The sequence below is a fragment of the Pelodiscus sinensis genome, chromosome 1, assembly GCF_052426305.1.
Source record: "Pelodiscus sinensis isolate ZL-2025 chromosome 1, ASM5242630v1, whole genome shotgun sequence".
Classification (NCBI taxonomy): Eukaryota; Metazoa; Chordata; order Testudines; family Trionychidae; genus Pelodiscus; species Pelodiscus sinensis.
Window position 1 is genome coordinate 104,562,583 of NC_143052.1, and position 26,429 is coordinate 104,589,011.

At 43.7% G+C, this 26,429-nt stretch overlaps 2 protein-coding genes across 2 annotated transcripts in view; one reads left to right on the forward strand and one right to left on the reverse strand.

Annotated features, from left to right (window-relative positions):
• The window catches only part of TMEM178B (transmembrane protein 178B), a 347,923-nt gene extending 332,791 nt beyond the window's left edge, over positions 1–15,132 (forward strand). The window contains exon 4 of the mRNA XM_006133377.5: positions 4,239–15,132. Coding sequence (XP_006133439.1) covers positions 4,239–4,489 — 251 coding nt within the window. The 3' untranslated portion in view covers positions 4,490–15,132. The remainder of the gene's footprint in view (positions 1–4,238) is intronic.
• The window catches only part of BRAF (B-Raf proto-oncogene, serine/threonine kinase), a 568,039-nt gene extending 542,017 nt beyond the window's left edge, over positions 1–26,022 (reverse strand). Inside the window, exon 1 of the mRNA XM_089782036.1 lies at positions 25,691–26,022. The gene's annotated coding sequence lies outside the window, so the exon portion shown is untranslated. The remainder of the gene's footprint in view (positions 1–25,690) is intronic.
• Between the last annotated feature and the right edge of the window lie 407 nt (positions 26,023–26,429).

Consider the following 26,429-nt stretch of genomic DNA (forward strand, 5'->3'; position numbering starts at 1 on the left):
ATTGCAGAGATTTTTTAAAAGCAAGCTGCTCCTGATTAAAGCTTAAAACTCCATGTATTTCTTTCACAGGCCCAACACCTTTCCAGCCTGGGTTCAATTCTTCCTTCATCCCCCACCAGCCTTTGTCTTTGTCTCTTTGATGTTGTGGTGGGGATTCAGTGAAGAATGACCCATGATTATGTCCCTCCCCTGCCTTAAAGAAGTTTTATATATGGCAGGAGTCCTTTGTCTTCCAGGGTAATTCCCACCCCCAGTCATCAGAAATGTACTATAATTTTATCATGGGGTCTAGTATCAAGTGACTTGATCTTGCAGCTGTAACACAAAGTTTGTTTGCAGCATCCCCAGGAAGACTTCTCTGTGGGCGATAAACATCTTCTGAGACCTGTTGTTCTCTCTAGTGGCTCGTCCTCACAGCAAGCCATCTAGACTGCTCGCATTCTGTCTGGTGAGCATTCCCCAGTTGTCAATACACTTGCAATTAATACATAGTATTCCAAACTGCAGATTCAGAAATGATACATCCATACAAAAAGGATAATTCTAGTCAATAAATCCTAACCTTTCCAATGATATCTTACACGCCCCATCTCACATAAAATACATCTTAGATATGATGCTATAATTGCATCATAAGCACATCTCTACGGAGAATATGAGGCGCAGTATCACAGGGACCATAATATAACTGTTTGTTCATCAGGAATGTCTGGACACCATGTATAGAATTTGGTCAGACAGGCAAAGTTCCCCTCAACCCACCCCCTTCTTTTGAGGGGAAAATGGGGATTAATGCCAACACATTTCCCCCCTAACATTGAGGTGGAAAATCAAACTCCTCCATTTCTCCTGCCAGGAGCTTTTTGGACCAAGGACAACATCAGTGCATGAGAGGAGTGAGTCTGACAGGTCTACAGCTGCCAGCAAGGTTGGCTTCCCACAGGACAGGGGACACAGAGCAGGCTGAATGACCTTCTGTCATGGGCAGCAGTGCAGGCTGAATAGCTGGAATTCTGAAGTCATTTGCTGGCAGCTGGCTTCATGGGTTTGTCTAGAAAGAAGCCAAGGCAATGTGGATTGTGCTGATAGATAATCTCAGATGCATCAGCAGATGGGCTTCATTTTTTTACAGAGGCAATGCATGGGGCCAGGGTTACATGTGTGGAAGGCAGGAAGGTAAAACAATCAGTAACAAAACAATACTGAGGCCTTGGTCTCTGTTGGTCTTCATTTAGCCTCAGAGCAGGGAGAGGTTCAGAGCAGTTCTTCCTTTCAAGAGGGCTGTGAAACCTTTAGCTCAAAGAGTCCGATGTTAGCTTACTTACAGTGAAGTCTCTGGCAGTGGGTACACTCCCAGAATAAGGTAAGGGACCCCAGTGCAAGTGAGAATCAGGCCTGAAAAAGTTTGGGGCCAGTTTTGATCATTTTTTGTGTGTGCCTTCACATCAAAGGAAAATCTTCCATCGTTGTGGTCACAGCCTTGCCTTCTGTACAGCGCTGGCCAGTGCGCTCAGTGCTGTGCAGCACTTGAAGGGTTAATGGCTTGAATGCCCAGGCATTTGCAGGAAGAAATTGCGAGCCAGAACTAAGTATTAATATGGGAGCAGTAAGGAGGGGGGAGTGATTCCTCTGGCAGCTTGCTCAAGAGGGGACTCCTTTTGCAACAACCCTACCCCATGCAAGGTGTATCTCCAACTTCTAATAAATGTGGGATTTCCTTGCTGCTGTTACCCAAGCACAGGGAGTGCCAATAGTAAATTCAGAGATGGAGGAAGCCTTCTTGCACTACCAGATTATTTTCATTATTATTGTTTTTTATTTTATTACAATATCATTAAGAGGCCCCACTTGATAGTGGGGTCTCATTGTGCTAGGTCAGTGGTGCCCAAAATTTTCCTCTTGCATCTCTCCCTTACCTGTAATGGAATGTGTCTGCACCATCGCCCCTTCCCCCCGGTTGGAAGCAGAGCTTGAGTTGGGACTGAAGCTGTGGCCGAGGGCTGGCAGGCTGGGGCAGAGCCACAGCCAGGAATGGGAGCCAGGAGTGGAACCAGACCATAGTTGTGGCTGGAGATTGGTGTGGGGCCAGGGCTGGAATAAAATGGAGCTAGAAGCAGAGTGGGACTGGGTGGTTCTCCCTCCCCATCTCCTGTGGGACTGACCTGGGCCCTGCTGTGTCCTCAGATGTTCCTCCATGCTCCTAATAGGGTGTGCCCCACAATTTGGGGGCCACTGTGCTATGTGCTTTACAAACACATCATAAGAGAGTCCCTGCCCCAAAGAATTTACAATCTAAATAGTCAAGAGAGATAAAAGTTGTACTGCAACCAGAGTGTGATTACAGCTCAGGTAGGCTTACCAGCATTAGCTCCAATCTAGCCAGCACGGCTAAAAACAGCAGTGAAGCCACAGGGCATAGGCTAGCAACGTGAGTTCGTTCAAAGGTTCTCCAGAATTCATATAGAACCTGAAATGATGCCTGTGCCACTGCTCTTTTTGGTCATGCTTCATAAATTAAAGCTCACTTGGGTATGCCATCCCATCTTGCAGTCAACTCTGAGTGCACTGCTGAAATGCCCGAAGAGGGGGAGGAAGGAAATAGGTAGAGAGAGAGGAAGTGGCTTGTCTATGGTCACATAGGATGACAGTAGCAAAGATGGGATTTATATGGAGATCCTAGACTTGTTTTTCTGTAGCCACTAAAAGGGATTTTGGCATACTGGCATGTCAGTGTGCCAGGGGTGTCTATGTCTGTTAGTGTGTGTTCTCTCCAACACCTTGTTTAGCTGCCTTCTGCCATTCCAAAAATATTCTGCTCTAGCATAATTCCACACATGCCTTCAGAATGGAGTGTGTACAATTCACTGCTTAGCTGGAATGCGCAATGGTTAAAAAAGAAGAAAAAGAGGCAAAAGCAAGTATGAGAGAAGAGTAGTAAGAGAAGAATGTGGACAAAGAGAGAGAAAGGGAAATATAATAATAAATAACATAGCCCTGTTTGGTTGGGGAGGGAGAAAGTAAGGAGGATTTTTTAGCCAAAATCACAGTATAACCAAGAATCTACCATTGCTAGAGAAAGGTGCTCAGATTCTGTGGTGATACATCATAAGACCATACTATAGGCAGATCGATAGCTCCTGTGAAAGTTCAAGAAGCCTGGATTTAATTTTGGTGAAATTGTGGGTGGGGTCAAAGAAGAAAATCAAGCTCATTAACGGAGAGTAGCTCAACTACACCTCAACTAAAATGAGAGTCGTGTCTTTCCATAACACCTAGCATCTGCCAGAGCTACACACACAAGCTTCTCATGACACAGGTAAGTTTTCAAGCTTGTCTACACATGAAGCGTTGTAGGAGTAGAGCGGCTGTGCTGCAGCTGCATCCCTATAGCACTTCAGTGTAGACACTACTTATGCTGATGCAAACTCCCATCAGCCTAGTAATCTGCCTCCCAGAGAGACAGTAACTAAGTCAACAGAAGAATTCTTCCATTGGCCTAGTGCTGTCTACACTGGGGGTTAGGTTGGCTTAATTATGTTGCTTGGAGGAATGGATTTTTCACACCCCTGAGTAATGTAGCCAAGTTGACCTAATTGTCTAGAGTAGACCAAGTCTCAGTGACTTCTCCAGTATTACAGAAAGAGACAAAATGCAAGCTACAGTGGCAAGGAGGACGGATGTTCCATTCTGCAAAGGAGTTGGAGATTGTAAAATGTTCTGTATGGGAGTTCAAAGCAAACATTTTAAAATTCTCTGTGAAGAAAAATATCCCTCAAGTGTCATTTCAGGTGGTCCAGAACGTTTTGTTTTGAGAAAATTGATATAGTCAGCTTTCAAATGTTGCATTATAAAGTCACGTAAAATGAAAACCCAAGCATTTCATTCAGAAAATGTTCAAAATGGGATCTTTTGACACTGTCAGACCTTCCCTTCCCTTTTTATATCAGTGAGATTGCCCTGATTTCATAGAGTGACTTGATTTTGGTGGAACCACATATTCCAGTGGAAGTTTCCCAGCCAGCTGTAGTCAGGGCTTGTGCTACAGCTCAGCAGTTCCTGGCACCCAATGCTTGACTATGCCTCTTTTTATAGCAGTTCTTCCAGCCCCAGCCTTTCATATATTACCTTATTATTGATCCCACTGCCTCTTTTTCAGACAGCTGGGGAATGCTGTTTTTATCATTCTAACCTTTCTTTATTCTTTCTCTCCCTTCTTCCCCTCTTTCGTCCTTCTCCAGGTACCTTCTGCATCATTTCACTGTGCACATGCGTGGCTGGAATCAACTTTGAGCTCTCCCGCTACCCTCGCTACCTGTACGGACTTCCAGATGACATCAGTCATGGCTACGGCTGGTCAATGTTCTGTGCATGGGGAGGCCTGGGCCTCACTCTTATATCGGGCTTCTTCTGCACCCTGGCCCCTTCTGTCCAACCTGTCCCCAGGACCAACTGCCCCAAATCCAGACCTGAGAATGGGACAGTGTGCTAAAATAACTAACTAGCAAACAAACGTGTGTGTGTGTATATATATAGCTATGTATACACATACGTACATACATATATATATATAGCTATATTTATCTCAAACTGATGCCAGCGCCAAGGTAGAGCTGAGTTTCAACATGGCACATGCATCTCCACAGGACTTTGTGTTGCTTCATTCTTTCTCACAGAAATGGGAAAGCTTTTCTGTAACATGGCTCTTCCATACAACTCTTAACTTCAGTACCATAATTTACAGATCAAGTGAAAATACTGTTGCATCTATCGACTGTCACCTGGGGTGGGGGGTGGGGGGAAATCAGGTTGTATGGAGGATGTGAAACCTGAGCCTGTACAGGACATGGGGAACCAAAAAGTATCCACTGCAAGCCAAGAGGAGAATACAATGAACAAGCAAAGAAACAAATCAACCATGTGAGTCGCCTCTAGAATGTAACCTCCTCAAGGCCATTTTTAAACCCTTACCCCCTTTAAAAAACAAATAACATTGTTATTTTTCTTCCTGCCTAAAAATAGAGGACAAAATTGATAGAACATATGGTGGAGGGGAGAATATTCTCTCTGCCTGCCAAACTTAAAATAAAATAAAATAAAAATGGAACAACAAAGAAAAAAACCACAAGGACGTTTCAGTGGATGTTCTAACAATGCCGTTTTAATCTTCCAGCTGCCTTACATCCAGGCTTAACACGGAGGCTGAACTGCTAACAGAGACGCAGTGGGTGGCCTTTGAAAATGCTGTGATACGTGTGTGTATAACTCTATTTTCCTTTTTCTTTTTTAAAAGAAATTTAAAAACATTGAAATGTGATCGTCTACAATCCATCCATACTGTGTTTGTAACCCAAGAAAATGGCATCAAGACTGCATAAGTGTAAGGGAAGGCACAAGTTCCGAGACAGCCTATCTCCTTCGCTGGAGGTTTTTTTTTTTTTTAACCTAACAGAACAATGGAAAATTCAGGATGGCGGATATCAGGAAAGACCCATCAGGGGAAGGGTGGCGTGGGAGGCCTTGCAGTTGATTTTCCTGAGTATTTATTTGAGTTGGATTTGTTTTATTTTTCCATTTTGGAAATTAAAGACCACTGGGCAAAAGCCATGGCGGAGGAGAAAAGGGGAACAAGGAAGGAACAAGGGAGGAATAAGTGATGCCTTGCGTTGTGTCCATGTATGCCAAATAAGACCACCTCACATCTTGTCATTGGAAACTGCCCCATTTCACTGGACATCTCTTCTTTCCATTTGGAAGAACTATCTATACAGATGGAATAGAATGGGTCAGATGCAGAGAATGAAAATCCATTCCCCATGAGCTCAAGTCTTGTATGATATAGTTGTGAATCCACAATTAGAACTCTCTCTCTCTTTTTCTGTGTGTGCGTGTGTCTCTCTTTCCAGCTTCTGTCCTATCTAGCATCCCCTTTCTACTCTGCTCCTCTCATTGTACAGGTCATAGATCCCAGTGTAACTAATTTAGCATCTAAAACCCCAACTGGGGAGGAATAAGTCATGCAAGGAAGCTAAGTTTCACCAGAAATTCCAGTAGTTCCTGCTTTGGAAGATGTGGGTGGAAGGAATGCAGGGGAGAAGGCACCAATGGAGTAACTAAAATGAAAGTCAGAAGGGATGCTTTCACTGACTAGTTATGTGAAGAAGTATGGAGAATTACTCCCTTGACTGAAGCATTTCCTGACAAATTTGTAGGGAGGGGAGAAAGAGAAGGGGAAAAAACCATTTGTTAATTCAGGGCCAATATCTGCAATCATTTGTTACATGAATAGTTCACATCACATGTCCCAGTTGGTCGATAGATAAGAAACATCCATGTCATCTAAACAAATGCAATTAGGGAGAAGAGGCAATCCATTTGAAACAGAATTTGCTCTGGAAAAAAAGGGATGTGTTGACTTCCAGGCCTACGGTGCTGAAAAGAGACAGTATTGTACCTGCTTTAAAAAAAGAATCCTTCTCGTTCAATATGATTATAGGGGCATTGCCAGTCATTTCCTGCATCCTCTCTCCTTTCCTTTCCAATAGGTCTTTTTGTTGGTTTTGTTTTATTAATCTGGCCAAAAGAAATTAAGGCTCTTAGGGGCATTTCAGAACAGGATTGATTTGTTTATCTTTTGTTCTCACTAAGCTGCTTGTGTTTTTGTTAGCTTGAGTTGGCTTTTATGTATTCCACAATCAGGCAAATCCAAGCTACCAAATGAGTGTGTTCACACTAAGTGCCACCTTCTGTACGTGAATTTTCATTCCTTTTGCTTGCAAATGGAGCTGTTGGAACATTAAAAAAAGTTGAGAGAGCTTTGTTTTCTAAATGGATCAATTTATTGTTTTTTTTTTTAATTTGGAGGCAATTTTTAGAAATTAAAGTGCTTTCAATAATCATGTGTTTTATAAATAAAACTGGTAGATTTTATAAATTCCTACCTGATAACTAAACAGGCTAGTTAACATTGGTAAAGGGGGCGGGGGCAATAAGAAAACACAGACAATTAAAAATAACTGAAAGCAAAAAATAAGAAATGGAAAACAAAAACAACTAATAAAAATTAAAAGGGTTTAGAGAATATGTTTGGAAAATGTTGACATTTTTGAGAAAGCCAAAATATTTTTGTGAAAATGTTTTTTTTTTTTTTTTTTTTTTAATGCCCACAATTCATTGAAACAAATTTTGAATGATATCTCTCCTCCACCTCTAGGGTGGGTATGTTAGGAGAACCCATATATGCAAGTACTTATATTTGATGTGCCTTGGGTAGGATCAAAGTGCACAGAGAGGACCTGTTCCATCCCAACATCAGCTATCATGGCCTGGAAAGCACCACACAGCCAGCTCATTGTGGTGTGACCAGTGACAGCTCATGTGTTCTTTTGTTGATGGATTTTTAGAATAGGCAGCATAGGTTCTGGAACTAGGGATGCTGGGGGTGCTGCAAAACCCCTGACTTGAAGTGGTTATATGCAGGATTTACTGTTTTGGCCAATGTCTCTTAGCACCCCCGCTATTCAGATTGTTCTAGCACCCCTAATAAGCATAGTGGCGAAATTTAAAGAGGCAGAAATCAGATCTACTGTTCTGTGAGCTCCTGGGTCTTCTCTTTGCTTCTGCACTTGGGATAAGATTAGTCCTGTCTTTATGATGATGTACTTTGAAGCTGGCAGTTTACAAAATGTATGTGAGCTTGTGTATATGTGTGAAATGGGAGGAGTTACGTTCATTTTGTTTTAAAGAAGAGGAGAAGTATTAACTCTGAGATTTGGACCCACTCTCCGATTATCTACTCACTAGCCTGTGCCTTCCAAGATCTGCCCTAGGGAGGGGTAAATAAGTAGGCCCACCATCCATTATGTAAAAAACTATGTGGACAGCAATTGATGTGACAGGTGAAGATTTATCCTTAATTGCTTCATATTTAGAGTGTGGCAAATTCTGGCTTGCAGAACGAGCCATTAGTCCAGAGTGCAGTTCTTCTACCCTCTTCCCCAAAATCAGGACAGGAACCCTACAGAATATTCTTAGTTCTACTCTGTCCCAAGCACTGAGGGCAAGACGTCTAAGTACTTATGTGTACATGATCAGGGATCAGAGCTTTTGCCATGTTTTCTGTTGGTTCACACTGGAATTCTGCATTTCAACATGCTCAATCTTTAAGCTAGAGGGCTGCGTCTAGACTGGCATGATTTCGCGCAAATACTTTTAACGGAAAAGTTTTTCCGTTAAAAGTATTTGTGCAAGAGAGCGTCTACACTGGCACGCATGCTTTTGCACAAAAGACATCTGTGTGTGTGGAATTGGGACAATGTGTGTGTGGAATTGGGACAATTTGGTACCCGCCTCCGGAGCCAGAGGTCATGGGCTTGAGCCCCCCCTGGGAACAGCCACCGCCAGCTTGGTGATGGATAAACCAGGCACCCTTGGAACAAAGGAAGGATAATGGGGGCACAGAATATAGGGAGGTTGGGTGGCTCCCCAAGTGGCACAGTGGATAAGTTACCCACCTCCAGAGCCAGGGCTCAAGCCCCATCCCTCCCCTCCGGGAACAGCCAACCCACATTCCCAAGTGCTTAGATGCTAATAAGCTGCCAGTGTTGTACTAATCCCTTGTACTCTAATGGCTGAGATCAATATTCTGGCAATCAATCTTTCTGGGGTTCAATTTAGCAGGTCTAGTAAAGACCCACCAAATTGATCACTGAGGGCACCCATGTCAGCACTGGTACTCCTTGCCATCACAAGGAGTAAGGGAAGTAAACAGGAGCATTTCTCCGGTCAACTTCCTGCTGTGGGGTCACCCCAGGAAATCGGTGCAACAACTCCAGCTATCCAATTCATATAGCTGGAGTAGCTATCTTGCGTCACTTTTCTCCACCAGTATAGACCTGGCCTGAGAGACAATACTCCTCCCTATCCTACCTTTGTGCCCAGTCCTGTGCTATTAACAATGCACCCCACAGGTTCTGATTTGTCCACAAGTCCCCGCTGTCTTCCAATGTCATGAATACCAGTGATAATCCAGCCACACATGCTGTGTATGGTACAGAAGAAAACTGTTCAGTAGGGTTGGTAGGGAGAAGCAATATGAAAATCAGTGGCCCATCAAGAGGACAGTCTTGGTATTCACCGAGTCTCACTGAACTCCTTATAACCAGCGGATCCCGACACATGAGAGGTTTCCCTAGGAAATGCAGGCTGGAGCAGAAAGTCAGTTTTGGGGTTTTTTTTTAAATTCAGAAAGATGATTCTGTCCATGTCAACTCCAATCTGAAAAGTTTATGATTGCCTTTGGTGACAGTCACTGCTGGTGGAGGGGCAGCCCCACACCTGTGCAACACTTGAACCTCACATCAGTCCTCTACATAGGGCAGTGGTCTCCAATGCGGTGCCCGCGGGCGCCATGGCACCCGCCCAGTAACCAGGGCCAGCCCGAGCTATTTTTGCGCCCCAGGTGCACGGAGCATGCGCAGTGCCACCCCCGGGCACGCGGTGCATGAATGGCCCCGCCACCGGGCGCCCGGCAGCCCCAAAAGGTTGGGGACCATTGACATAGGGCATAATTTAGACTTCAGTGGTGCATAGGCCTGGGTCTCTTGCTGTCTTTTTCTGCACAGGGTGAGTTACACACCTCAAGAGCATTAGCAGCAACAATAGGTGATAGCAGATCACTGAAAAAGCTTCTAAAGGAAAGGCCTGGTGACAAATTATTTCTTTTAATGTGATTTTGCTACATTTTCACTTGGTCAGAATTCTCAACCAGTGATCACAACTCTTTAGTCTACAGATAAAGGGCAAAGCCTTCAAAGACACCTAAGTGAATTTGGAGCTTAAATCATATTTTCAAAAGTGATTTAGGCACTTAGGACCTGAGGGTATGTCTGTATGTACCAGCTTGTGGAGACATATCTGTACTAAGCGCAGATCAAGCGAGTGCACTTCTAAAAACAGAAGTGTAGCAACAGTGACATGAGTGGCAGAAGGGGCTAGTCTCCCCAAGTAAGTACCTAGGATCTCGGATGGGATCGTACTTGGGGCAGTTAGCACCTTCTGCTGTTCACGCCATGGCAGCTACGTTCTATTTTTAGTGCACTCGCTTGATTGGAACCAATCCCAATATGTCTCCTCAAGCTGAAATGCACACCAGCCAGCTCTAATTCTGATGTTCCCTGAGTCATGCTGAGACCACGATTCTCAAGTGGCTAAATCACTTTTGAAACTGGACCATAGACTCCTAAATCACTTAGGGACTTTTGGCATTTTACACAAAAGGTCAATTTTACCTATCAGGATAAGGCTGCATTTTTATCAAGGGTTTTTGGCACCAATGTAGATCACAAGGTAAAAGATCAAGTCATCAGAACCACAAGTAAAATGTGCAGCTGTAGACTCAGTTCAGTTTGGGTGTATTGAATTATTTATAGCTCTTGGGCACCAACAACAATTATAGACACCTCATTTAAACTGTTACTATTTTTACTCAGCGATTTCCATCACTTAAGTGTCTTTCTTTGTGTATTTGTTCTTTGATCGTCTACAAACTTTTTCCTCTTTGTTCTGATACAAAATAGCAAATCTGGGACTTCTGAAAATATTTTGCTGCAGCAACTTAAATTATTTTCAAACGTTTTGAGGTCTAAATGTGACATATGTTGTCGAATTCAAAGTTGATAGATAAGCCAAAGTGGGCTTTGCACTTTCAGCCCTTACTCAGGCAGAATTCCCATTTATTGAAATCAACGGGAGTCTTGCCTGCAAAAAGACTGCAGGTTGGACCATAATAAAGAGGGAGAAAGAAAGGGAGTGAGAAAGATGGTGGTCATATTTACATGTGAGCCCACTTTATATATTTAGTCCATAGTAGGGAATGATTCATCACTGTGTTGCTCCAGCTTCAACCAATGTGTTTATGTTGGTGTAAAGATGGAGGAACACAGTAGTGAATTAGATCCATAGAAAGATACACATATAAATGTATATATGTATATATTTAAAATTATGAACAATGTCCATATATTCATGATTGCCTGGAATACCCTTAGACTGATATACAGAATTTTAGGCCAAGGCCTATTTCTATGTTGCAATCCTTATATCTCTCAGTTTAAAACAAAACAAACCTATACTTGACACGATAAATCGCCTCCCCCCCCCCCATTGGATTGATTGCTGCCCATTGATCTGGTGGGTCATGCAGACATGCCCTTAGTCAGCCAACTATTTGGACAAGGATATAGCCACACTGAGCATATGCCCCAACACCATAGCTTCCTGACACCATATGGCAATAGAGTCAATCCAACAAAGAGGTCAGGCAATGACAGAGGAGAAGGATCAACAGTTTGATCCAGTATGACAACTCCTGTGTACTTGCATGTGTCAATAATTTTATCTCAATAACCCAACATATCTGGTGGGGCTGGGAAAATTAAACAGTTCTGAAAACTCCTGGATCAGATTAACCTTAGCTGAAGTGGCTCTGAGTGGACATTCCTATCTGTACAGCTCCGTTCAATCGGTGACTTGGGGCCAGATCTACACTAAAGAGGAAGGGTGAATTAAGAGAGAGAATTCCAGCAACATTAATTATGTAGTTGGAGTCAATGTACCTTAATCCAAGTTTCCCTGCTGTTCCCACAGTAGAAGGTCGACAGGAGCAAATGCTCCCCTTGGCTTCCCTTATTCCTCTCGGAGCAGAATTACCAGTGCCGACAGGGACACCCTCTGAGTTCAATTTAGCTAGTTTTTACTAAACTCACTAAATTGAACTCCAGAAGGTCAATCACAGCAGTGTCAATCTTCCCCATAGAGAAGACATGGCCTTGGTGATTTTTTACTTCCCCCCTTTACCCTCATCAATAAAGCAGTTGAAGATACTGTTACGATGGGGTTGGAGGAGCTTAGATGGGTTGATGTGACCTATTTTGTAGCAGATCAGTAATATTGTAGCATTCCTGTGGGAGAAACTCACGCTGGTGAGTGGTAGCTGAAAACTGTGATTTCCAAGGGATCAAATGTCAGACTTTACTGCAATTCTTTCCCTTGTCCTCCATCCTATCTTTTCCATCTCAATCTTTCTGCTAAACCCTGCCTACTCTTTTTTAGGGTCCGATGTGGATCTCTCTCTCTCTCTTCCTTCCTGTGTGTGAGAGTTTGAAAATGTTTCATGTAGAGAGAAGAGCTTTTTTCCAATGAGTCCCATTTTCATGCAGCGTGTGAGTGTTTTGCTATCCAAGAAGTTTGTAAAAATGTAAAAAAAATTAAATAAAGGATTAAAAAATTAACTTGCTGGGCGTGGGGTGGGGGGGGCTGGAGGACTTGAACATAAACTGAATTTAAAGATGCAGCATCAATTTTCTAAGGAAGTTTTTGAGACCCTCCCTGAAATCTCATCAGTATTCTCTCTCCCTCGCTGTTTACCAGGGATGGAGATCTCGGATATTAAAATCTCTGCAGTGGTTCTTCTAGCTGTAGAACTCTCTGGTTTCAACAAAGAGTTTGCATGTTTTTGAGACTTTTGCTGTCAAAGGAAACCCCATTTTGAAAAGGATGTAATGTCCATGTGACTGTGCGATTGTATTTTGTAAGGGGGGGCGTTTAATGGTCCTTTCCTACAATTTATTTTCTTTTTCTGTTTATAGTAGCAGTTCCCATGCACCTGGTCATTTGCAGCATCCTTTACCACTGCACTGACTTTTGCCAGGTCATAGGCTTGCCCAGAGAGCCCATCTCCCATCTCCCCAAGCAGTAACCTCAGGATAGAGCCAGACTAAGATAGAGCCACACATCTGAAAGTGCTGATTCTGGGCTGCCTTTCTGCTTCCCCTTCATAAGACGATTCCTTCTCCTAATAGAAGCCATAATCACGACTCGGACCCTGGGGCAAGAATGAATGGGCAGCCTGCCATGAGACCACTACATCACTTTGGTAACAGCTGCAAATCAGGAGCTCGGGGAAGCACCTCCCACATGAAGGCTAAAGCATCACTCAGACTTCTAGCAGCCCTGGGAAGTGAAAAGCCCAACCTCACAAATCCCCACTGCACTCTTCACGGAGCCAGTAGGCCAGGCCTGCTTCCCCTGGGCCTGACTGCCCACTGCCTCACACCTTGACCATTCATTTCCCCCTTCTCATAGGGGGCACAGCAGCTGTGCAGCATTTCCATTCAGAGCTGGGAGCATTTTGCGCAAGGTACTGTGGGGACTGAGGCCCTCGGTGTTAATCTTATCCACCCCCAATATGTGCGTCACGCTGGACATTTCCCTGGAGGCATTCTTTTTTCCAAGCTAACAGGTGCCCTAGTGCCATGCTGCACCACTGACCAAAAGTTATTCAGAAGGTTCCCTTCCCTTTCCCACCTCCTCACGTTCTCTCTGCTATAAGGAGAGAACACCCTTTTGCTAGGAAGGAAGGCAGGACTCCAACAGCCTCCCCAAGCCCTGGGTATGATCCAATTGCCTTTACCCAGTGCTGCCATTAACAGCTTGGCATAACAAACCAGTCAAATGCCCGTGACCTGATACATGTCAGCACTTTTCCTGTGACATGGCCAAGTAAAACGATAGAAGAGGCTGGTATAAGACATTAGACATGTAGACACTGTGAGTCAGCCAGATGTTTAAAGAGGCATGACTCCGCTTCATATAAATGCAGTGCGCACATGTTTAAAATATAGGTGACAATGAACGTAGACACTATAAACACTGCAAAGCTGGATGTAAAAGATCTAAAATGGCACATTATTCCAACATATCAAAAGTAATGTGTTGCTATGTAGCATTTATCTAGCACTTTTCCTCTTCACAGTGCTTCACAAACATGAATTAATGCACACCATACCTGCGTGAGGTGGGTAAGTATTGTTATACACACTTTACAGATGGGGAATTGAGGCAGAGACTATAATGATCTAATTTTCAGGGGTTCTGCACCCTCACAATTCCTATTAACTGCAGTTGGCATTTTATGTGGTTGGCATTTCTGAAAATCCAGACTGTAAAAACAATTTATCCAGATCTCAACAGGGAGTCTGTGTGAACTCTGGGATTGGAGCTCACGATGTCCCGGCTCCCAGTTCTGTGCTATCCTTACCAGCATACATTATGAAAACCCTAATCCAGCAAAGCGCGTCTGCACCTGCCTAATTTTAAGCATATGATTCCTGTTGATGGGACTATGCGTGTGCTGAAATTCTTTGCTAGATCAGAATCTAAGTTAAAATCCACTAAAGCAGAGCATATTTTGCATATAGAGAAGGTATGTTCATTTCTGATTGTGTTTCAAGCATTGTCACGTACATTTGAACTATATGTGCAGAGAACTTGGTATGAAGCAACTCAGCCAGGCGGGCCTTCCTTTAGTGAATTAAATACAACCATTCACTCTGCCAGTCGCCATCCAGTTTGGTTTTATTTGCATAATGAAATCCCATGGGTTAGAAGTAAATAAGGATGGCGTGTCCTGCATGGTTCTTATCTCTGTGCTGTTGCCAGAGACAAAAGTGGGTCCTGTGGCTCATTGGTGCTAAAAATAAACCGAATAAATAACTATGATGTTAGGTTGTTCTGATATGATGTGAATAAATGTGTTGTTTCATTTTACAATTAATGCTACATCTTACCAAATCTATTGTACTGTCCGTTCCTTCTCGTAAATAATTACAGAAAAAGTGAGCAGAGCTAGTTTAAAAAAAATCTATTGTTCTATTCCAAAGCCCTGGTTCTGCAAACATTCGTGCATGAGTATCAGTGTTTGCAGGATCAGGGCCGGAGTTGTTCATTTTAAGGGCGGGATTGGGGAAATGAAAAGGAAAATTGCCAAGTTCCTGTAACTTTGGAATGACAAAGGACACAGAGAATGTTGCAGGGCTTTGCCGAAGAACTGGCTGCATCTTGCAATTTTCTTTTTTCAATTGGCAGAAAATACTGTATTTCCATCAATTAAAATCTTGTCTGGTTATTAATTAAACAACTTGTTCATGAACAATTAAAATGAAATAAGTAAACTGTCAATTGTGGAATGTAAACTGATTAAACAATGAAATAAAAAAATCATGTTGTGTGTTTTAAGTGGATGTGTCTGCTTATGTCAGGATGGAGAAGGTGGGTTTCATTTACTTCCTTCCCTAACAAATGAGAGAGAGGCTAAAGAGGGTGGGGCTTGAAGGAGGGTGTTGTTAGTGGCAATGAGCAAGAGAAACACTGCCAGCTATTTTTGAATAATAGCTGTTAGTTGTATGGACATATGTTGCTCAAATAATCATCCAAAAATGAATAATTTCTGAATCTGCTTATTTAAGGAAAGGTTCTTGTGCTCTCCATAGGTAGAAGAGCCCTTGGAGCTATAAACGCATTTTAATCACAGCATTCTCCATTGGATATGTTTAGTCTACAAAAGGCTCTGTTGAAGTTTAAAGAGATACTGTCAAAGAATTAAACCTCAAATGAAAAAGTTATGAATCCCAAGATGAAAATTAAATATGTTGATGATTTCGTTAAAATGTAAAGGGAATTCAGAATCATAGCAGAACATAAATGTTCCCCTGTAGTGTAGTGAAAGTGAACCTAAACTCTCCCCAAGGGTTTTCAAACTTTTTTTCTCATGACCCGGTTGAAGAAAATTGTTGATGCCCACAACCCAACATAATTTGACTAGAGTTTGGGCTCCAGGATGGGGCTAAGGATGAGAGCTTTGGGATACAGGAGGGGGCTCTGGCTTTGGGGGAGGGGTCAGGGCCAATGTTGACTTTAAGCTGTGCGGCAGCACAGTCCCGCAGCTTCTTAATCCGCCCTGCCCAGTTAGGGGCTCAGGGCTCCACACATGAAGCTGCTTGGCTGGGGTAGGGAAGACAAAGCAGCAAGTCTCTGCCAGCCGGTAGGGAGGGGACGTATCTCTCCCATTTTCATATCTCAGATCATTTTCGTATGAGCTGCCAACACTGGAGGCCTACACTCTCCAAAGTTTCCACTAATTTGAGTGCGTAGTTTAATACAAACCTTTGGTGTCTCAAGTCAGGCATTTGACCATTGAATCAGTGGATTCCTTAAGCTTTAAAACCTATCCTTAGGGAACAGACAAAAAACACAGAGTGACACTGACCCAACAAGTTTCAATTCAGTAAAAATTAAAAAGTAAAGATGAAAAGTAGCAAAGATATTAAAAGTCATTCAGTTTTTACCAGTAGGTTTTTTTAATAACCTGGTACTGAAAGCATAAATAAGGAATTTTTAAAAATACCGAAGTATGAATGGCCCTTTTATGTATCAAAACTTTCAATCCTTAGCCACATTCCGCTGTTGATCCACTGAAAAGAAGTCAGATAAATAGGAGGATGGACTTAGCACTGTCAGTAGCACAGCAGGTATGTTCTAACTTTCACCTTCTACCTAAACATTATTCAAAAGTTTGCTAGCACTCAAGTAATGTACAAAGGGTGTAACAACAGAAATCAACATACTGTGGGTCTTGTAAGAGAGTCCTGGTTGGGGCAGAGGTGGTATTGTCTAAAATATCAACATTAAAGAGCATAAGAGAGCATTCAGTGGTCAAATGCATAATCTCAATGAGTATAAATTCTAGCATCTTTTCTTTCTTGCTAGCAGCTGACAAAGTGTGAAGCCAGTTAAGGAGCCCAGTTGAGATGTTAAACACAAAAGTAAGACCTTTAAGCAAGCGGTTCCAGCTCCTCAAAGGTATGTTGGTATCTAATTTCCACTGACAGTTTACATACTTACAGGATCAAGTGGGAATTTTGTGCATGTCATTAGTGCTGAATCTGGTACTTAGGGATCTAACACAGGGATTTAGCACCTAACTCCTTTTGTACATTCAAATCCTAACTACCTTTGAGGATTTGGGTCTTAAAGGTGTCTCTATTCCTGACCACGCACAATGAATACAACTTGTGGGGCTGCATTTTTATAACCACCGGCAAATCAGATACTTAGGGCTTGTCTACGCTGGCAAGTTACTTACACTGTAACTTTTTTTGCTGAGGGGTGTGAAAAAGCACACCTACACACATCCCAAGTGCAGCAAGTTACAGCACTGTAAAGCACCAGTGTGGCCAGTGCTACAGTGCTGGGAGATGTGCTCCCAGTGCGGTTAGCTACTCCCCTCATGGAGGTGATTAACCCACAGTGCTGGGAGAACTTTCTCCCAGCACTGGTGCCATGACCACAATGCTGTGTTAAAGCACAACGACAGCAGCACTTTAAACTGTAACTTGTAGAGCAGGGGAGGGCAATAATTTTTGATGGGGGATAAGCCACTCCAAGAATTTGGTCAGTGGTCAAGGGCCGCACTCTTCCATGAAATTAAAGGAGAGGCAAGGTCTGGGATAGAAGCTGGGTGCATAAGGAAGCTTGGGATAAGAGACTGGGGGTGCAGGATAGGGTGTAGGGTCTGGGAGGGAGTTTGGGTGAAGGGAGGTTTGTTACCTAGGGAAGGAGACTGAGATACAGAGGTTTGGGATGTAATCTGGGGCAGGAGATTGGGGTGCAGGGTCTGCGTGAGGGGTATGGGTGCAGGAGGAGAGTCAGAGGGTTTGGATTATGTAGGGTGGGGGGCTGGGATGCCAGAAGCAGGCTCTGCCAGGGAGATGCTTACTTGGGCAACTCCTGGCCAGCAGCCCAGCAGGTTCCTCAGCCAAGCTCCCTGCCTTCCATGCCCCTGCACGCTGCTCAGAGCAGCCGGCTATGGGAGCTGCGAGATTGTGCTGGAGGCGGAGCAGCACATGAAGCCTCTCCCCTTCTCTTCACAGATGCACATGGCCCCACAGTCAGCTTCTCTGAGTGGCCTGCTGGCCCACGCTGGATCTGACAGCAGGGCCAGATCCAGCCCATGGGCTGCATTTGGCCACCCCTGGAGTACACAAAGCTTTGGATATTTAAATGGCCTAAATAAAGAGGGAAGGATGGGGAGTGATCATGGATGTCAGATGCTGGCAAAAAGATCAAAGTGAATGTGGGAGGAGAAGTCTCTAAAGTGCCATGTTGGGCAAAGAAATGATTAAAACCTGGTCCCTGAGCAGAGGATTAACTGGGTTTTTTTTCTTGCTGCAAGGACTGAAGAGAGAGCATGCCATGGGGGGTGAGGGCAGATTCAGCTGTTGATAGTTTATATCAGGAAGGAAGAAGATGAATATAAGAAAGGGGAGGAGGGAGCCAGTGTTTTCAATTAATGGCCTCAGACCTCTAGCTGCAGACTTTTAAAGGGAACATATTAGCTCTGCCTCTGAAAACTTCACTCACAAACCTGCAGGTGTGAGGACGTTATCTACTTTGTCCTGAATTTTGACCACATTGGCTGAACTGTTTTTGCTGACAGCAGATGGTCAGAAAGCATGAAGCAGACTGTTCCCACCGCAGGTTGGCAGCAGGCTGGCTGTATCCTTCTATGTGGATTTCAAAGACATTAATAACTTGAAGTGGCTGTTCTCCCTCTGATAGAGCAATGGCACCAGATATAAATGCCACTGTTCTGTACATAGACCTAATCTGAAGCAGTCCCTGTCAAAAGGAGCTTGCACTCGAAATAGACAAGACAAAGGAGGAGAGAAAGGAAGGTTTCTTAGTCCTGATCCATAGCTGGGGAAATGGGACACGGAGAGATCGCCCATCGCCCAGGAAGCATGCAGCAGATCAAGGTCCAGATCCTAGATTAAGCTGTTTTAGCAGATCAAGGGCTGAGCTGACCATGGAGACTGAATTATTCAATAGGTGACACTGTATGAGAGAGCCACACTGCTACCACTTGTGCAGTTTCAGTTCTAGGGATGCAGCCCAAACTTCAAGCTGTAGGTCTGTCAAGCTGTTGTTTGAAACTAGCACTAACGCATTTACTTTAAAACTTATCTGCCACCTTACCTACCAATGGGCCGCACATTCTGGGGAGAGGACGGCATTTCCCCATTTCCTGTCGGATGCTGTGGGGTAGTCAGTGATGTAGTAGTTCAAGTGAACATTTCAAAGGGGACTCCAGAACCACAGAACTTGAGTTCCTCAAAGCAGCTAAACTGCTTGTCTGCCTCTGAATGGTATTAACACAAGCTCTGATCATTCACACAAAATGCAGCCCCTCCCAAGCTGCATAGCAACGCCATCGCAGATGCTTCCTTCCCAAGCTGGAGGGAGGAGCCTGGTGTCTCCTTCACTTGCTGAAATACAACTGCTTCCTTTCAGAAAGTGTGATAATCTTACAGTGGCCTTTCTTGTCAGAAGCACACGATAACAGAAACTGAGTGAGGCTGAAGGGAGCGAAAATGCTGATAATGAAATGCTTCCATAGCCAGACAATTGTTATTCCACTGCATTACTGGACTCCTCCCCAGGGACAGTCTAGAGAGAGTCATGGCTGAGCTGTTCCTATGGAGGCCAAGGCTAAGCCACCTAAACAGCTATCTAAAATGTTCTTGCCTGCCCCATCCTGAAAAAAAAATCTTTCTTGGTTTGCTTAGAAAGGAAGTTGAATAAACATGACGATGCTACTGGGCTATTGCCCATGCCAAACAGAGCTGAGGGACTAACTCCTGCTCCCTATAAACCAGTGGGTTTCATACTTTTTTTCCCATGACCCCTTTGAAGAAAATTGTTGATACCTGTGACCCAATGTAATTTGACTAGTGTGTAGGCTCTGGGGTGGGGCTGAGGATGAGAGCTTTGAGGGGTCTGGCATTGGGAGGGATCAAGGCTAGGACGGGAGGGCCTTACCTTGAGTGGCTCCCAGTCTGCAGTGAAGCGGGGGTGCTAAGGCAGGCTTCCTGCTTCTCCTGGCACCGCAGACCATGCTGCGTTCCCAGCCAATGGGAGTGCGGAGCTAGTGCTCAGGACAGGAGCAGAGCACAGAGCTCTGTGAGCTCTCCCTGTCCCCCTAACCAAGGAGCTAGGCCTGCTGCTGGCAGCTTTTAGGGCACAGCACAGTCTGTGGTGCCAGGACAGGCAGGTAGCCTGCCATAGCACCCCCACTGATCACCTGAACTCCCAGTAGCAATGAGACCCAGTGCCTGACATTCCGCCACCCAGTACCGGGTCGCAACCCATAATTTGAAAACCTCTGCTGTAAACCCCGAACAACACCACGAGCACTCACGGCGTTACACTGGTGTAATGGAGCAATAGTGTGGCCTAGTGTCTTTCAAAGCTAGTCAAGACTGAATCCTACATCTTCCTTTCAGGAGAAGAGACTAGCACCGGATGTGAAACAGGCTGAAGAGCTCTGATTTGGTAAGTGGAAAGGTTTACGGCAGGAGTGCGGAATCTATGACCTGTAGGCTGGATCTGGCCTGCACCTTAACTTGATCCAGCCTGAGACAAATCTCTGTGCTGCAGAGGGAAGCCCTGAGCCTCAGCACTCTGCCCCACCTCCCACGGGGCTGGAGCACCGAATTGTGAGTACGTGAGAATGGAAGGTTGGGATTTTTTTGCTTGTGTGTGGCCCCTGACTGATTTCTGATTTTTCTGAGAGTCAGTGGCCCATGACCAAAAAATGGTTCCCTGGGTTCAGAAATAAAGACACTGGCTGCTGGTTATTTCTGGCAGCAGGCAGTGCTCCTCTCCTACACCCAATGCACCCCCCGTGGTGATGGAAAACCAAGGTGCTGCCCCGGCAATAAGCAATGAGGAATCACCCCCAAAGGTGGAGGAGATGAAACCCTATACCCACCCATTCTGGGAGGATCACAGCCACCATTCCCAGAAGGAAACAGAAGGTAATGGTGGCTGGTGACTCTTCTGAAAGGGATGGAGGCATCTATCTGTTAGCCTGGCATGGCAATTCCATGATGGCATTCCAGGAGGTGTGCTGCCTTCCGGGGGTCTGTATGTGAGATGTTACAAAGAGATGGTCAACGATCATTTTGCCCTTTGAGTACTACCCCATGCTACTTATCCTTGCGGGCACTAATGCTGCTGCAAGGTGTGACCCTTGGCAGATCAGAAGTGACAACAGAGGCAGCAGTGCAGGGTGGCAGGGGGCTCTCTGGGAGTGGAGCTGGGAGCTCACTGGCCATTGGCCCCACCCCTGGTGACTATCAAATAGTCATGTAACCACTAAGATTTCATGTGGCTACATGACTATTCCATTACACAATATCTAACATTCCTAATTTCAATTACCAGATATCAGTTAGGAAAACAACACAACAGGGCACAGATTATCCAACAAGTTCTTGGAACGTGTTGGAGACATTTTTTTTTTAATTTCAGTAAATGGAGAAAGCTACTAGGGGAGAGGCTGTTCTGGATCGGATTTTAACAAATACAGAGGAACTGGTTGAGAATTTGAAAGTGGAAGGCAGCTTAGGTGAAAGTGGTCCTGAAATGGTAATGTTGATGATTCTGAAGACTGGTGGGAGGGAAAACAGCACAATACAGGGAATGAATTTTAAGAAGGCAGGTTTTAACAAAATCATGGAGTTGATATATAACCTGAGTTGACTCAAGCTCAACTGAAAAAGTGGGTTTTGCTCACGAAAGTTCATGATACTATATATATTTTTATTACTCTATAAGGTGCCACAGGACTATTCATTATTTTTAAAGTGAAAATAATGTAGGCTCAGAGGCTAAAACAGGGAAAGAACACGTTAAAAATTGCTTAGACAAATTAAGATGTCTTCAATGCCTGATGAAATGCAGCCTAAAATACTCAAGGAGCTAACTGAGGAAATATCTGAATCATTAGCGATTATTTCTGAAAAGTCATAGAAAACAGGAGAGAGAAAAAGGGAAATAATTATTACTTGGAGTACTACAGGCCAGTCATCTTAACTTCTGTACCTGGAAAGATAATAGAGCAAATAATCAAGCAATCAGTTTGCAAACATCTAGAAGATAATAAGGTGATAAATAAGACTCAGCATGAATTTGTCAAGAACAAATTGTCACACCAATTTATAGGTTTCTTTGACAGGGTAACAAGTCTTGTGGATGGGAGGGAAGTGGTAGATGTGATATATCTTCACTTTAAGAAAGCTTTTGATACTGTCATGCATGACTTTCTCATAAGCAAACTAGAGAAATGCAACCTAGCTAGAGCTATTTTATGGTGGGTGCAAAACTGGTTGGAAAACCATTCCCAGAGAGTAGTTATCAATAGTTCACAGTCATACTGGAAAGGCATAACAAGTGGAGTTCCACAGGTATCAATTCTGTGTCTGGTTCTGTTCATTATATTCATCAGTGATTTAGATAATGGCATAGAGAGTACACTTATAAAGTTTGTGGATGATACCAAGCTGGGAGGGGTTGCAAGGGCTTTGGAGGATAAGCTCAAATTCAAAATGATCTGGACAAACTGGAGACACGATCTATAGCAAATAGGATGAAATTCAATAAGGACAAATGCAAAATACTCCGCTTAGGAAAGAACAATCATATAAAATGGGAAATTATTAGAAGTACTGCTGAAAGGACCCCGGTGTCATAGTGGAGCACAAGCTAAATATTGGTAAAGTGTGTAACACAGGTGCAAAAAAAAAAAAAAAAAAAAAAGGATAATTCTTCTGCTCTACTCCATGCTGATTACACCTCTGCTGAAGTATTGTGTCCAGTTCCGAGCACCCAGTCCTCAGCACCAACCAGATGCTGCCATGCAGGGCTTCGGCAGCAATTTAAAGGCCCCAGGGCTCCAGGCAAGTCTCCTCACTTCTCTGCAGAACATTTCTCTACCCTTTCAAATATACAGGGAATCCAAACTGGGACTTTCCCAAGCCTGATCCAAGGGTCTTTCTTCCTGACCCTGTGGCTAAGTACAGCAAGTTCTTCCTTTCCTGCCTCCAGGTCCCTTTCTCAGTATTTCACTGGGTCCTTTTATAGCCCTGCTTTAATGACATCCTCCTCCACAAGCCTTCTCCTTATTTTGACCTCTTACTAGCTGCCTTAACGTTCTATTATGTTTGTAATATAATGTAACCCACGCAGCTGGGGGATGTGGTGTACTGTTCCATGTAGTGGCTGAGACCATTTACAGAGAATAATGAGTCGGTGTTATAGCATTAGCTAACGGGCAGCTGGCTTTTAGCTCCTGTGATAGAGGGTCATGCACTAAGCTCCAGAGGTCCCTAGTTTGATTCCCTCCCCCCCCCCCCCCCACAGATGACAGGGGTCTGCCAGCATTACAATAACAAAAACCCATACTGGCACCCTTCTGTCACAAAACTGGGCTAGGGTAAACTATCCCTCTAGAAGCTACAAGGAGAGTGCACACAATTGAGTCTAACTATTTGCTGCCCTTGCAGATATTGTGAAGCATCTTTCCAATGGGCTGGGGTTCAACCCACTAGCCAAGACCTCTGGAGTTATGTTCCCACTCAGGGTCCCAGGCAAAACCACCAAATAGCCCTCAGGCATTACATATAGGAAAGAAAAAGAAATACTTATCGGGAGCTCCCTCCAGGATATAGACCGACTGATGTTGGAAATACCTGGGAGTATCATTGAGGAACTACTGAGGTTCCAGTATACGTAGCAGTCCTGTTTCCCCTTCAGTTCAGGGGTCCTGCCCCCTCCCTTCTTTTACAAGGAGAGAGGGCACTGCAAGCTGTCAGTCAAAGCTGGGGAGGCTCAATAGTTCCTTTGCCAAAATTGTCCTGGTCTGAGAGGAGTTTCCTCCCTTTTAACTCCTGTTCCAATCCTGTCTTAATTTGCAGGTGCCTAGGGATGGTGCTGTTCCGGCCCAAAGCACCTCCTTAACTCTGTCTGTGTTGGTGCGGTGTTTATATATCCTCTCATCCCACCTTCAAAACATTCCAATTAAAAGCAGGACTCGATGGAAATCAAGGACATTAATTCAGATTAATGTAAAGTAGAAAAGAACAGGATAAAAGAAAGGAGTAGTGACAAATAAGCTCTCTTCATTCAGAACTATATGCAAAACTCATCTCTCTGCCTTAGCTTTCAATAAGAGCATTACACATACACATGCCTATTTTAATAACACTCTAGAGAGAGATTTTTCTTTGGGCCAAACTGTAGTGAAGAGTTTACAACTTAATCTTTGATAAATGGAAACACCTTCCAGGAGAAAATAAATAAATAAAATGCAATACAATATCAACTTGCTAAAAATAGATGTTAGAGGACAACATTTTTAATACACCAAACCAATAAAGGATCATAAATGTTACATCACACACGACACCTCGAGAAAACTGCTCCAGTGTACTTTCAAACAGTTTCCATTTGGAAGAAAAATGAGTGTCTGCCAACATTTCTTTTACCAGAGAAAGAATATTATGTTAGAACATTCAGTATGGATTAACAGAAGACCTGTGAATTAAATCTTAATGGGGTACATTTCCAGTTTTGCATTCCTGCTTTTGCATGCACAACTGGCTGCTCAATTTGTGTGTAATTGGCAGTTTGCTGGTGCAAAATAGGTGATTCCACTTGAAGACATGCAGTCATTTGAACGCACAAAAGCAGGCATGCAAAAACAGTCTGAACATTTGGCCCACTGATGTCAGTAAGAGTGTCCAATTACTTCAATGGGGGTTTGATTAGATATTAAATTAAGGTCTGCCCCAGTGTCATTTAGAGCAGCCAAGGTACCTAAGGGCCTTTGGATCATTGTAGTAGCACTTGTCTCCATCACTTCCCTTACCTGCCGCTAGCTTGCTCCCTCACAGAGAAATGGGGTAGCACATAGTGCTGCAAGAGCCTCCACCAATTTTACACCAGCTGAGCGTTTCCTTTCGCAAGGGGAATTCTCTGCCAATATTTTATGAGCATAACCGGGCCAGTTCACACGGCCTGACTGGTGCAAATTGCCCAGATCTTACAAGAATCCTGAGGCAGGAATATGATTTCCTTGAAGGATGTAAACCTTTCTCAGCAAATAACAAAAAAATTCTGAGAACAAGCTGCTCTACAATTATCCATCATTCATGATGAGCTTTGAATTTCATTTGTGTGCAATTATTGTGTGTATATATACTTTATTGTGCTCTGCTCACTTACTGAGTGCTACACTTATACTGATAAAAGGAAACAGATTTTTCAAAAAGATGATTAGCTAGTTAGATGACATATTGAGGATGCTTTCTGTTTAAGAGGCAAGAGCTATGTCCTGGAGTAAATACACTCTGAGGATGACAATTGGAATGGTAGTTAGTCCAGGATGCAGTTATTACCAAGGTAAGAGGAAACACCCTCACATTAGTATTATGTTGAAATACCAAACCCCTTAGCCCATTTGTCTTGTCATGCATGAGCAAAGAGGGCACAAGGAAATTACATCTGGCTGCAAAGTGCTGAGAAATGCAAGATAGTGAGGCAGCTGGCGTCTCTAGTGCTTTAGACTAGTCCAGTAGACTCCATTAGAATTCTTCAAATGGTCTCAGTTGGTATCTGCTGGAACACCTGTGTGCCCCGGAACCAGCTGACCAAGTAAACTTATTTGTCCCTTTTGGTAACCGGATTTGGTTCTTTAAAGGATTTGAAACCACAGACAGAGGAATACTTCTTTTTAGGGTCAAACAAAGATTTTTATTTTTCTATTTACTTTATAATTAATTTTTCATTTAAATCAATTCACTATCTTTGATTCTTTTAAGACAGTGTAATATACAAATAAAAAGTAGAAAAACAGTACAGTTAAAAAAACAAAAAATAATAACTTCTCCTACAGATATACCCTCCTGATTTACCTTTAAACAATTTATGGAGTTAACAAATATATAATACTCACGTTAAGAAAGATAGAAGCATTGCTTAGATTCAGGAGATATTCTTTTCTTTATGTTTTTCCTTCTTTTGGATTTTTCGTTGCAACTTACGACCGGTGTTGTTCCCCTTTCGGAGCTTATTTGTTCCCCTTTCGGAGCTTATGTGCGGCAGCGAGATTCAGTGCCGGGGAGGGAGCTCTGGTTGATCAGACCTAGCTTTTTGGATTCGCAACCCGTCCGCTCTTGGTCTGTTCCATTCAACCTTATATACCCTGTTTCGGTATTTTGGTACTCCTCCACTCGCCTGACAATTGCTGACGTTAGATTTTTGTTGTCTCATTCTGCCCTTACAAAAACTTTCGTCTGTTCCATTTGGGGGTAATCAGCACTTTGTTGCATATTGCTGTCTGAGGGTATGTCTACACTACCACCCTAGTTCAAACTAGGGTGGTAATGTAGTCAACCGGAGTTGCAAATGAAGCCCGGGATTTGAATTTCCCGGTCTTCATTTGCATGTTGCCGGGCGCCGCCATTTTTAAATGTCCGCTAGTTCGGACTCCGTGCCCCGCGGCTACACGCGGCACGAACTAGGTAGTTCGGACTAGGCTTCCTATTCCGAACTACCGTTACTCCTCATTACTCATTACTCCATGAGGAGTAACGGTAGTTCGGAATAGGAAGCCTAGTCCGAACTACCTAGTTCGTGCCGCGTGTAGCCGCGGGGCACGGAGTCCGAACTAGCGGACATTTAAAAATGGCGGT